The sequence below is a fragment of the Orbicella franksi genome, chromosome 11, assembly GCF_964199315.1.
Source record: "Orbicella franksi chromosome 11, jaOrbFran1.1, whole genome shotgun sequence".
NCBI classification, from domain to species: Eukaryota; Metazoa; Cnidaria; class Anthozoa; order Scleractinia; family Merulinidae; genus Orbicella; species Orbicella franksi.
The window spans coordinates 23488426-23500525 of record NC_138155.1 but is presented as its reverse complement, the minus strand read 5'-3'; the positions used below and the strand labels follow the sequence as shown (position 1 = coordinate 23500525).

The 12100-nt window shown below is 39.0% G+C and overlaps 1 protein-coding gene across 3 annotated transcripts in view; it reads right to left on the bottom strand.

Moving 5' to 3' along the window:
• Positions 1-12100, bottom strand: part of LOC145460394 (serine/threonine-protein kinase TBK1-like) — a 41529-nt gene that overhangs the window by 11256 nt on the left and 18173 nt on the right. For all 3 annotated transcript variants that reach the window (XM_081445173.1, XM_081445172.1, XM_081445171.1), the window contains exons 9-13: positions 7538-7648; positions 7327-7441; positions 6531-6595; positions 801-930; positions 157-226 (exon numbers count right to left, since the gene is read on the bottom strand). In XM_081445173.1, the coding sequence (XP_081301299.1) occupies positions 157-226; positions 801-930; positions 6531-6595; positions 7327-7441; positions 7538-7648 (491 nt within the window). The remainder of the gene's footprint in view (positions 1-156; positions 227-800; positions 931-6530; positions 6596-7326; positions 7442-7537; positions 7649-12100) is intronic.

Genomic DNA, 12100 nt, shown 5'->3' with positions numbered 1-12100 from the left:
TGTTCTATTGTATCTTGAAACGATGGAATGATTGATTAGATTGAATAAAAACCTGCCGTTGACTACTTCTGTCTGCTGAGTTTTTTGATACCTAAACTGACAACGAAATCATCACAGCCTCATTTGGCAAATATAAAATTTTTTGGTCATTCTTACGAATTTTATGAAGTAATAGTCTATCAGGAGACATATACTCTCCCCCAATCATCACCATAAGGTTGTCATCCTGAAAATTTAAATACAACCATGTTTATTAAGTATGAAGGAAGGAAATACACCGTAGATGGATAAATGGATAAAAATATATGATTGTGTGAAAAAATGAATTGACAAAAATGAGTGAATGATTGCATTGCAGTAAGAATGAATGACTGGTTATATGTGATATGGATGAAGTGAGTGGAAATGGAAAGATGGATGGATGAAAGATGGGAGAAGAACAGAGGGAAGGAAGAGAGAATTGAGAGAAAAACAGAAGGGAAGGAAGTAAAGAAGGCATTGAAGAACAATTCATTTCAAAAAGGAGAACTACCAGAGAGAGATGTATGGACTCAAAATAAGGGACAAAAAAATAAACATCACAAGAACTTTCAGCATTCAGTTACAAGCCATTTTTCGGCACTGCATCTCATTTATCAACTGAAGGAGGAATTCTCAGCAGTCAGCACGCTAAATATTTTTGCACCTGTGACAAATTTTATTTTGGGCCAGTGTTATGTCAAAAATCAAGTAACTGAGTGCCAAATAATAACATGTACAGTGAGCTGATATTGAAAAATTATTTATTCTCTTCTACTTACAGAAGTAATGGGATATGAGGAGGATGGAGCCATGGGATCTGGCTTGAACTCATCATACTTGAAGAACAACTTCTGCTGAGCTGCACTCACACCTGTCTGTACAGCTATGAGCTCCTGGAACTTTGCAAACCTTTTGTTGAAAGACAGCGCTGTCAATAATACAGTTGGAAATGTCCCTAGACTAAAGCTAAGAGTGGGTAAAGTAAGGCCAAACCTTAAGGCCATTCAGACATGCACTTATCTCTGAGACTTAGAACTCCCCAGAGTCTCGTGACGAAGAATGCCACAGGAGGGCTTCCCGGGAACGGTTCATTGTTTATATTTACAGGAAATATTACATCGGGAAAAGTGAAGTCTGCCGTGAAACATTCATTGGCTCATAAACCGAATTAGCAAATACATCATGAAAAGAAGGAAAAGGGAAAAAAGAGAAACTGTTACAATAGTGAAAATAGCCTTTGAATAGGCTTTCTCGGCAAGCTGAACCAATTCTGTTTGTGGTAAGAATATGGAAAAACACTCTTTGAAGCAGAGAATAGGAGCACCTGAAAAGGCTACCATGTCAAATATCAGCAATTAAATTCGCCACTAATCCAGCCGCAATCACTTTGTGTGCCAGAAGCGGGACAGCAACAAAAATGCCCGCGATTTTCACCTGGGCTTGCTTTCAAATTTGGGAACATGAAAACCATACAAAATCGCCCAGTATATCACTTAATTAAGACCAATATAATCAAAGCGAAGATTTGTGTGAAAAATTGAAAGACGCGAGGAATAAACAATAGAAGCGAAATACAAGTCTGTTATGAGTTTGCTGCAAAAATTGTTGCTGCTCAACTCAGTGGATGACACATTCTAATTGGCTTATCACAGTTTCCTGTCCTTGACTTGTTTTTTAAACTCACGTTTTGGTGGATAACTCGTTTGCGTTTTAAGTTTTTAAATTTTTTTTTTAAGAAAATTTAGATTAAGCAGGTGTGAAAAAAATTTTTGGAAAAAATAGGCCCTTGGAGGTCTACAGTAAACTTAACTAAAGCACCATGTTTGAATTTTTTTTCCTTCACTTCTTCCAGACTATTTCTGCTTTTAATTATTTGAATTTGTCTCCGTCTTGTCATACATACATGTAGTAGGGCTGTCAATAAGCACCTGTAATGACTGAACATCCTTGATGCTACGGGTGACAGTGCTTTCAGTATGATTTTTAGGTGTCTCCCTTTTGCCAGCAACCACTAGAGCTGATAAAAGGGGCCAAAGGCCCTTTGTCCTCTAGGGAGTATGGGGGCATACCCCCCCCCCCCAAATTTTTGAAATCAGGGAGCTTGGAAACATGATTTGCAGTGATTTGAGGCAAAATATTAACACCCAAGCATTCATTATTTTTATCAGAAAAAAGTATTTTATTACATAGTTTAAGGCAGTCTCATGTATATACACTATTTTCAGTTGTGTACGTACTACTGAGATAAAGGCATGCCTTACTAAAAGCAAATAGAATGTTACATGTCACACTACATGTCTGTTTGTTACAAGACTCAAGAAATACAACATTAAAACCTTATGTGGTTGCCTTCATGTTCATGCAAAAGAACGAAGCATCTTCAGCTTTTTCGATATATACTAAGTGAAGTTTGCCTTTCTAAAATAATACTAATATTAATAATATTAAAGTGAACATTTTGCACAACTGACTTGGACTGGTCTCTTTTTCTGTAGTGTCCACTGGCACTCACAGGTTCTTAACACAATTGTTGTTCAGTAATACGAGTCCTGTTCAGACTAATGTAAATGAAGTGTTTTGATACTCAGAGATGAGAAAAGTACATGCTGGGCTAATTCATCTACCCCTCAAGTTCCATGTGAAGACATATGATTACTCATAATCATACTCAAAGTCAGAGTCTCCGCCACTCTCTGAATCACTTTGGCAGCTTCAATAGTGTTACAGCCATTGCTACCTCTGTATCCACATTGTGCAGCCTTTCATCATCATTGCTTTCGGTCTGAACTGGGGATTCACGTTCCTCTGGCTCAGATTCCTGGTCCATGTCTTCTTGCATGTCAGTAGCATTCTCTACTTGTACACCAACATCTACATGCTCAGCAGCACTCATCGCTTTCCCCCTAGCAAGTCCCCTGGGTGGTTGAGCCAACCATTCTTTCACAGTTTCTGCAATAAGAGTGTCAGACTCGTTTGTATGCAGTTCAGATCCACTAATACTCACATGCATTAGGGAGGAGAGCATGTTGTTCTTTAAGGCTGCTTCTCAAACAGGTCTTCAATTGCTTCACAGCGGATGCTCCTCTTTTGGGCCAGGCATTAGAAACTGGTAATGAAAGACAGATTCCTGCAATTTGCACAAGATTAGGGTGAAAATGCTGGTATAAGTGTCACATCAACAAGTGGTTAAGCAACCACTCAGCTTTTCTCTGGGTTCAACACATGCATTGGAATTTCGCTCTTGAGCTGAAGTAGGTTATACTTGAACTTCTTCCATTTGCACATTAATTCTTCCTTTAGGTCTTCTTCGTTTTCTTCGCACTTGTAGAAGTGGCCAGCTAAAATTTTGATCTCAGAAATCCAGGACCAGGGGATCAAATATCTTGAAAGCAGTTAGCACTGGGAGGCTGTTACTGAACCGGTTGGTAATGCTCTCTACCAGTGAATGTGTATACCTTTTAGTCAAGTTAACAAGCATTCTTTCATCATTTGCCCCAAGTGTCATCTTGCATCCACAAGGTCTTTCTTAAGTTGTTTTAGTGGCTTCTGTTGATTAGCAACATCTTTAATTTCATCAATGGTGAACTTTATTGCTGGTTCAATTGCTGCAAAAGATACGTTTCCACCTTGAAATGATCGCCTCAAGTGTGAAAGGGCTGGGAGAACTTGCTGAAGAAGATACACAGTTCCAAGGAACTTTATATTGGACACCTGCTGCAAAAGGCCAGGTGCAGAAGCATCACCTTCTTCTTTCAATACTCTTAAGGTCTGTGTTAGAGCCGTAAAATTTTCAAACACTCCGTGAATTGCCCTCTCTGTGGATAACCATCGGCTTCTGCATGCTTTTTTGAACTTCTTTGCCACTCTTTTGCTCCCTTCTTTCGACAGAGTGATTGCGTTTGATTCTTTGACTGCCTTAGCATATGCTGCAGTTTTTTTGGCTGAGTTGTTAAAGAATGACCAGAGTTGTAGCAAAATCTTCTCCACAGTTTTTCTGTAGGCAACATCGTTGTTGGCATCACCACAGGCAAGTGCCAATCAGTGGCATATGCAGTGAACATTAAGCATACCTTTAGATTCTTATCAAAGTAAGGATGCAACACCATTTTGCTTACCAGTCCAAACACTAACACCATCTGATCCAAGACCAGTAAGTTTCTTTACATCCAGTTTGGATTCTTCAAGTTGCTTGATGACAACTGATTTAACGGCCTCAGCATTAGCAGAGTGGAAATCTTCTAGCACGTTATCCAAGGCAAGAAACTCTGTAGTAACTCTGCCAGTTGGTTCAACAAATTTGACAAACCTTAACGAGCTGCTCCTTACATAAAATGTCACAGACTTCATTGTAAAGTAGGCCGAAGCAGTTGGATTTAAGGACTCTCTTCACCACGTGCTCTTTGATCGTTTTTCCCAGCAGCAGGAACATTTCCCGGACTGAACCACTAGAACGATGTTAAAACAACTTTATATCGCATACTCCCAATTCTTCAATCAACTCAAGTAGATGAACAAACTTGCAATTTGCCAGTTCTTCCTTCGCAACCCAGTATAATGTGTGGAAGGCTTTGTGATAAACACTGTCTTTGACTTGCTCCTGGTAGCTAATTTGATGGTGGAACACTGAAACCCATCTCAGAGCTCAGCCTCTGCTGCTGCTATATGTGTTCTTCAACTGTTTTCCGTTTATACCGGATCAAAGGCTCACTGTTAAATTTCTTGCTTTTGTTCTGAAGATTGATTGGGTCATGTTTTCAACATAAAATGCAGAACATGCCTTCTCCTTCTTGAAAGAGGAGCCAGTGGTAGCCGGTTTTATCACAGTAAGAGAGGGTTGGGTCAAAAATCCAGTGGTGCTGGAAGCGATCTTTGGTTTTCATTTGCTGTTGCTCATCTTTGCTCAAGGTAGCACATTTCTCCAATTGACAGCTGTAAAAACTATGGACTTTGGCACCAACAGGGAAGGAGTGGTTTAAGAACTTTCTAACTTCATCTGCTGTGACTGGACTTGCTTTGGTTGATGAATCTTTATCAAGTAAAATTGTAGATTTTGAGGTTCCCTTTACAGTCTCCCTAGTGAGGTCACTCATTGTTTCTTCATTTGGAATTGGAGTTGTAGTCTTTGAAGCCTCGTTAGCAGTACTGTACTCTGTAATGCGGTTAGCTGTTGTTCCTTCATCTGTTGAATGTTGTATTTAATATGACATAAATTATATGATATTGCATCTTCAACTTGATATGGGGAGATGGGTATTTCCCTGTACTTTCCACTTGAGTGAAAATAAAGGTTGTTGCTGACAGAAAAGCTATTGTAGCTTACGTAGTTGTTGTTTGTTAGTACGCTTACAGTCAGTTGTTATGTGCTTCATGAACTACTTTTGTGAGCCCTGTTAACTAATTGACCTTTAAAAATACAAGTTCATAAAATAAAAGTTCAAACAGCTCTTTATTTTGCATGCTACTAATAGTAGCTCGATCGATCTCTGTTCCTGTCCACATATTCCCAGGTTTACTAACCCAATTTTTGAGATTTAGTATTTTGTAAAGTATTGTGCAAACATTGATACTAAATAGCAAGGCCCGAACACAAAAACAAACTGTTCAGAAAGTTAAGTTACATACTGAAGTCAAGACCTTTTAAAAACCAAAGCCATTTGTGATATATAAGACTTGGCTTGATGTTAACTTCTTAAACCATGGTAGAGACTTACCTGATTGTGTCTGTGAGCTTTTTGAAGTAGAACTAGAAGCAGACAGAAACAACAGCATGGACTGCTGCCACTTCATTGTGGAACTGACGATGCATGAAAATGAGGCTTCTTAAACAAGAGGTAAATCATGTAATGTGCCCTGGAGTGTGACCTTTAGTCACGATGATGTTACCGACAACGTTGTGTAATGCGCAAATTAAAAACAACTACTTGTGGCTTTTAAAGCAGTAAAATCACAGGGTAGTGTATAAATTAACTATTTGGTTGGTTTTTTAATGTTTTTATTAACTTTCCAATAATAACCAACCATTTAATAGGGTGAATTGCTAGTTCCTTTTTATTTGACTCCATAAGCACATCAATGCAGGAATACAGCCAGCGATTCGCAAGAGAGTACCTGCCGGAGCTCCAGTAGGAGCCCGGTCTTACTGAAAGCAGTGGGTGAAACTGCCTTTTGTTGACACAATTCACCATAAAGTAACAAGTTTGTTACCGGTGTGAAGATCAAGGCTACAGGTACAAGGGTGTGCTCTAGGTGCCACAGGAAACAAACTTTTGCCTTTGAGCGACTGGAACAACTTACTTTTTTCGCATAAGCTTTAAAGTGCTTGGCACCTGGATTTCATGGTCAGGGACCTTTGGGCTCCTTGCAATTTTCCCTAGACCACAGCCTTGAGGTAAATCAAAACTTATTGACAGCCCTGCATAACAAGTCATCAACACTGGTGAAAAAGTGCTGGCTGGTGAATTCAACAACCAGCTGAATGTCACTTAAAGTGGTACATGATCAAAACTTACGTGTCACCCTGCTTGATGTAGATTTTATGGAAAGATGCTGAGTGTACAGAATAGACATCAATGACCTGAAAAGACACAGTATGACTTAAACACAATCAAACTCCTATTTGAAAGCTGTTGGTGGACAGGAGTTCAGCTTACAGTTAATTTCAAAAATGTTTTACGAGCTATTAAATCAAATAGCGTGAATCATATAAAGTAACACTGTCATTTAACCTCTAAATTAATCCACTAATTTTCCACATAATTTAAAGCAGTTCTTAAATGTAAACGTCCAAAGATAAGCCACACGTGGAGTTTAGAAGCTCCAATTTAAAAACAAATAGGACAACAATATAACACCTGACTATATAGGAAAATTATTAAGATGAATTTCACTCAAAGTTTGAGCAGTAAGTGCAAAAGTTATTTACTAAAAATCTACTCACAGCACGCTAATGTTTTGAAAACTATTTGAAACATCTCACTTTATTTCATTTCTCTAAGAGAACTGGCAATTAAATTCTCAAGCATTCTTAAGACAGTTTAAGTCAAACCTCATAAGAATGCTTTTAAAAAGCATGTGCTAAAAGTGTGTTTTGAACTGACATGAAACATCTCTTTAAAATAATTAAAATATGGGTAACATCAAACTCAATTTTCTTTTGCAGAGTCAGCTTGAGAGCTTAAGTCTCAGTAAGTTCTTCTTAATTGGAGTGATAATACTACCATGCTATGTGATTTTTCTGGTAACTTTATTTTTGCCATTACAGAGCAAAAGTTCAGTGGAAATCATTCTTTTTAACTGTTGCAATACCTTTCTTGATAAAATGTCCTGGATCCTGGCAAAAAATTCTTCAAAAGACATTGCACTGGATGGTTCTGATTCCAGTATGCCAGCCAATACAGGAGTCAAGAGGTCTTTGAGTCCCCTGAAAATAAAAACCACCAGGTTTCATGCAAATTAAACGTAAGGAAACACTGTGCTGCTAGTATAAATCAGCCCTTTTAAACTTGGCTTAACTCACTGTGATAGACGGGAGTGCTCTGGAAGTTTATCACTCCATTCAATGTCTTCTCCTTCACTCTTTTGGACCCCTGAAATCATTCCAGACCTTTTCTTTGATGTTATTAAGTGCCTGTAGATAGCAACATTTAATAGTTTTAAAAGCAATTGCATCAACTGATGCATAGGCAGGTATAATTCTCTAAGGGTCTTTGGATCATGTGTACTAAAGGCATCCGCGATAGATACCCTCGATCAACATCTTGAAAAAGACTTGATCGACATCTCGATCGATACTCTGTCAACACTTGATTGACATCTTGATCGATACTCGGTCAACACTTGATTGACATCTCAACTGATACTCGGTCAACACTTGATTGACATCTCAACTGATACTCGGTCAACACTTGATTGACATCTCGATCGATACTCGGTCAACACTTGATTGACATCTCGATCGACATCTCGATTGATACTCTGTCAACACTTGATTGACATCTCGATCGACATCTTGATTGATACTCTGTCAACACTTGATTGACATCTCGATTGATACTCGGTAAACACTTGATTGACATCTCGATCGATACTCTGTCAACACTTGATTGACATCTTGATTGATACTTGGTCAACACTTGATTGACATCTCAACTGATACTCGGTCAACACTTGATTGACATCTCGATCGACATCTCGATTGATACTCGGTCAACACTTGATTGACATCTCGATCGACATCTCGATTGATACTCTGTCAACACTTGATTGACATCTCGATTGATACTCGGTCAACACTTGATTGACATCTTGATCGATACTCTGTCAACACTTGATTGACATCTTGATTGATACTTGGTCAACACTTGATTGACATCTCAACTGATACTCGGTCAACACTTGATTGACATCTCAACTGATACTCGGTCAACACTTGCTTGACATCTCGATTGACATCTCGATTGATACTCTGTCAACACTTGATTGACATCTTGATCGATACTCGGTCAACACTTGATTGACATCTCGATCGATACTCGGTCAACACTTGATTGACATCTCAATCGATACTCGGTCAACACTTGATTGACATCTCAACTGATACTCGGTCAACACTTGATTGACATCTCGATTGATACTCTGTCAACACTTGATTGACATCTCGATTGATACTCGGTCAACACTTGATTGACATCTCAACTGATACTCGGTCAACACTTGATTGACATCTCGATTGATACTCGGTCAACACTTGATTGACATCTCAACTGATACTCGGTCAACACTTGATTGACATCTCGATCAATACTCGGTCAACACTTGATTGACATCTCAACTGATACTCGGTCAACACTTGATTGACATCTCAACTGATACTCGGTCAACACTTGATTGACATCTCGATCGATACTCGGTCAACACTTGATTGACATCTCGATCGATACTCGGTCAACACTTGATTGACATCTCAACTGATACTCGGTTAACACTTGATTGACATCTCGATTGATACTCTGTCAACACTTGATTGACATCTCGATTGATACTCGGTCAACACTTGATTGACATCTCAACTGATACTCGGTCAACACTTGATTGACATCTCGATCAATACTCGGTCAACACTTGATTGACATCTCAACTGATACTCGGTCAACACTTGATTGACATCTCAACTGATACTCGGTCAACACTTGATTGACATCTTGATCGATACTCGGTCAACACTTGATTGACATCTCGATTGATACTCGGTCAACACTTGATTGACATCTCAACTGATACTCTGTCAACACTTGATTGACATCTCGATCGATACTCGGTCAACACTTGATTGACATCTTGATCGACATCTCGATTGATACTCTGTCAACACTTGATTGACATCTCGATCGACATCTCGATTGATACTCTGTCAACACTTGATTGACATCTCGATCGATACTCAGTCAACACTTGATTGACATCTCGATTGATACTCGGTCAACACTTGATTGACATCTCGATTGATACTCGGTCAACACTTGATTGACATCTCAACTGATACTCGGTCAACACTTGATTGACATCTCGATCAACATCTCGATTGATACTCTGTCAACACTTGATTGACATCTCGATCGACATCTCGATTGATACTCTGTCAACACTTGATTGACATCTCGATTGATACTCGGTCAACACTTGATTGACATCTCGATTGATACTCGGTCAACACTTGATTGACATCTCAACTGATACTCGGTCAACACTTGATTGACATCTCGATTGATACTCTCTCAACACTTGATTGACATCTCGATCGACATCTCGATTGATACTCTGTCAACACTTGATTGACATCTCGATTGATACTCGGTCAACACTTGCTTGACATCTCGATCGATACTCAGTCAACACTTGATTGACATCTCGATCGATATCTCGATTGATACTCTGTCAACACTTGATATACATCTCGATTGATACTCTGTCAACACTTGATTGACATCTCGATCGATACTTGGTCAACACTTGATTGACATCTCGATCGATACTCGGTCAACACTTGATTGACATCTTGATCGACATCTCGATTGATACTCTGTCAACACTTGATTGACATCTCGATTGATACTCTGTCAACACTTGATTGACATCTCGATCGATACTCGGTCAACACTTGATTGACATCTCGATCGATACTCGGTCAACACTTGATTGACATCTCGATCGATACTCGGTCAACACTTGATTGACATCTCAACTGATACTCGGTCAACACTTGATTGACATCTCGATCGACATCTCGATTGATACTCTGTCAACACTTGATTGACATCTCGATCGATACTCAGTCAACACTTGATTGACATCTCGATCGACATCTCGATTGATACTCTGTCAACACTTGATATACATCTCGATTGATACTCTGTCAACATTTGATTGACATCTCGATCGATACTCGGTCAACACTTGATTGACATCTCGATCGATACTCGGTCAACACTTGATTGACATCTCGATCGATACTCGGTCAACACTTGATATACATCTTGATCGACATCTCGATTGATACTCTGTCAACACTTGATTGACATCTCGATCGACATCTCAATTGATACTCTGTCAACACTTGATTGACATCTTGATCGATACTCGGTCAACACTTGATTGACATCTCGATCGACATCTCGATTGATACTCTGTCAACACTTGATTGACATCTCGATCGATACTCAGTCAACACTTGATTGACATCTCGATCGACATCTCGATTGATACTCTGTCAACACTTGATATACATCTCGATTGATACTCTGTCAACATTTGATTGACATCTCGATCGATACTTGGTCAACACTTGATTGACATCTCGATCGATACTCGGTCAACACTTGATATACATCTTGATCGACATCTCGATTGATACTCTGTCAACACTTGATTGACATCTCGATCGACATCTCAATTGATACTCTGTCAACACTTGATTGACATCTTGATCGATACTCGGTCAACACTTGATTGACATCTCGATCGATACTCGGTCAACACTTGATTGACATCTCGATCGATACTCGGTCAACACTTGATTGACATCTCAACTGATACTCGGTCAACACTTGATTGACATCTCGATCGACATCTCGATTGATACTCTGTCAACACTTGATTGACATCTCGATTGATACTTGGTCAACACTTGATTGACATCTCAACTGATACTCGGTCAACACTTGATCAACATCTCGATCAACATCTCGACTGATACTCTGTCAACACTTGATTGACATCTCGATTGATACTCTGTCAACACTTGATTGACATCTCAATCGATACTCAGTCAACACTTGATTGACATCTCGATTGATACTTGGTCAACACTCGATTGACATCTCAGTTGACCGTCATTCGAAAGTCAACTACATGTAATTTTCGCAGACACACAATCAAGTGTCAATCGATACATATGAGTCGGTCAACGCTCGGCCAACTATTAACCCACTGCCCACTGGGTTTTGATCAAGTGTTGTTTAAGTGTCGGTCTAGCGTCAATTGCGGATCGATTGAGATAAAGGATTGATTGGAAGTATCGATCGACACTCTACTGCTGATGCCTTTAGAACACATGATCCAGATCTTCATGGATCCTTGAACCTCTTTATAAGGATATTATTGAGAATGTTATATGAAGATACTGCCAAGATCTTGATCAACAATTTTTAAGGTTCTTTTAACTTGTGAGGATCTTCAGAGGTTTGCTCAAAATCTTGCTGATGTCATTTATAGATCCAGGAGGATCCTGAGAAAGATCTTACATTTATCTTTCAAAGATCATTTAAGGCCTTGTGAAAGAACCTTATCTTTAAAGATCATACTGTATTTATTTAAATATTAAGTATTTTCTTTAAAGATCTTGTAAGAGAATGTGATTTTCATCAGGAATGACTGCAAAAATAGCCATCTCCACCCCTGAGGAAAGTTATTAGAAATTCTGAGGAGGTTTTCAAAACCCAGACTTCTAAAAGAAAGTATGAAGTTATAAACTGCAATTTTCACAGAGAAGGGGGTGGATTATATGGGATGGGGGGAGAGGAAG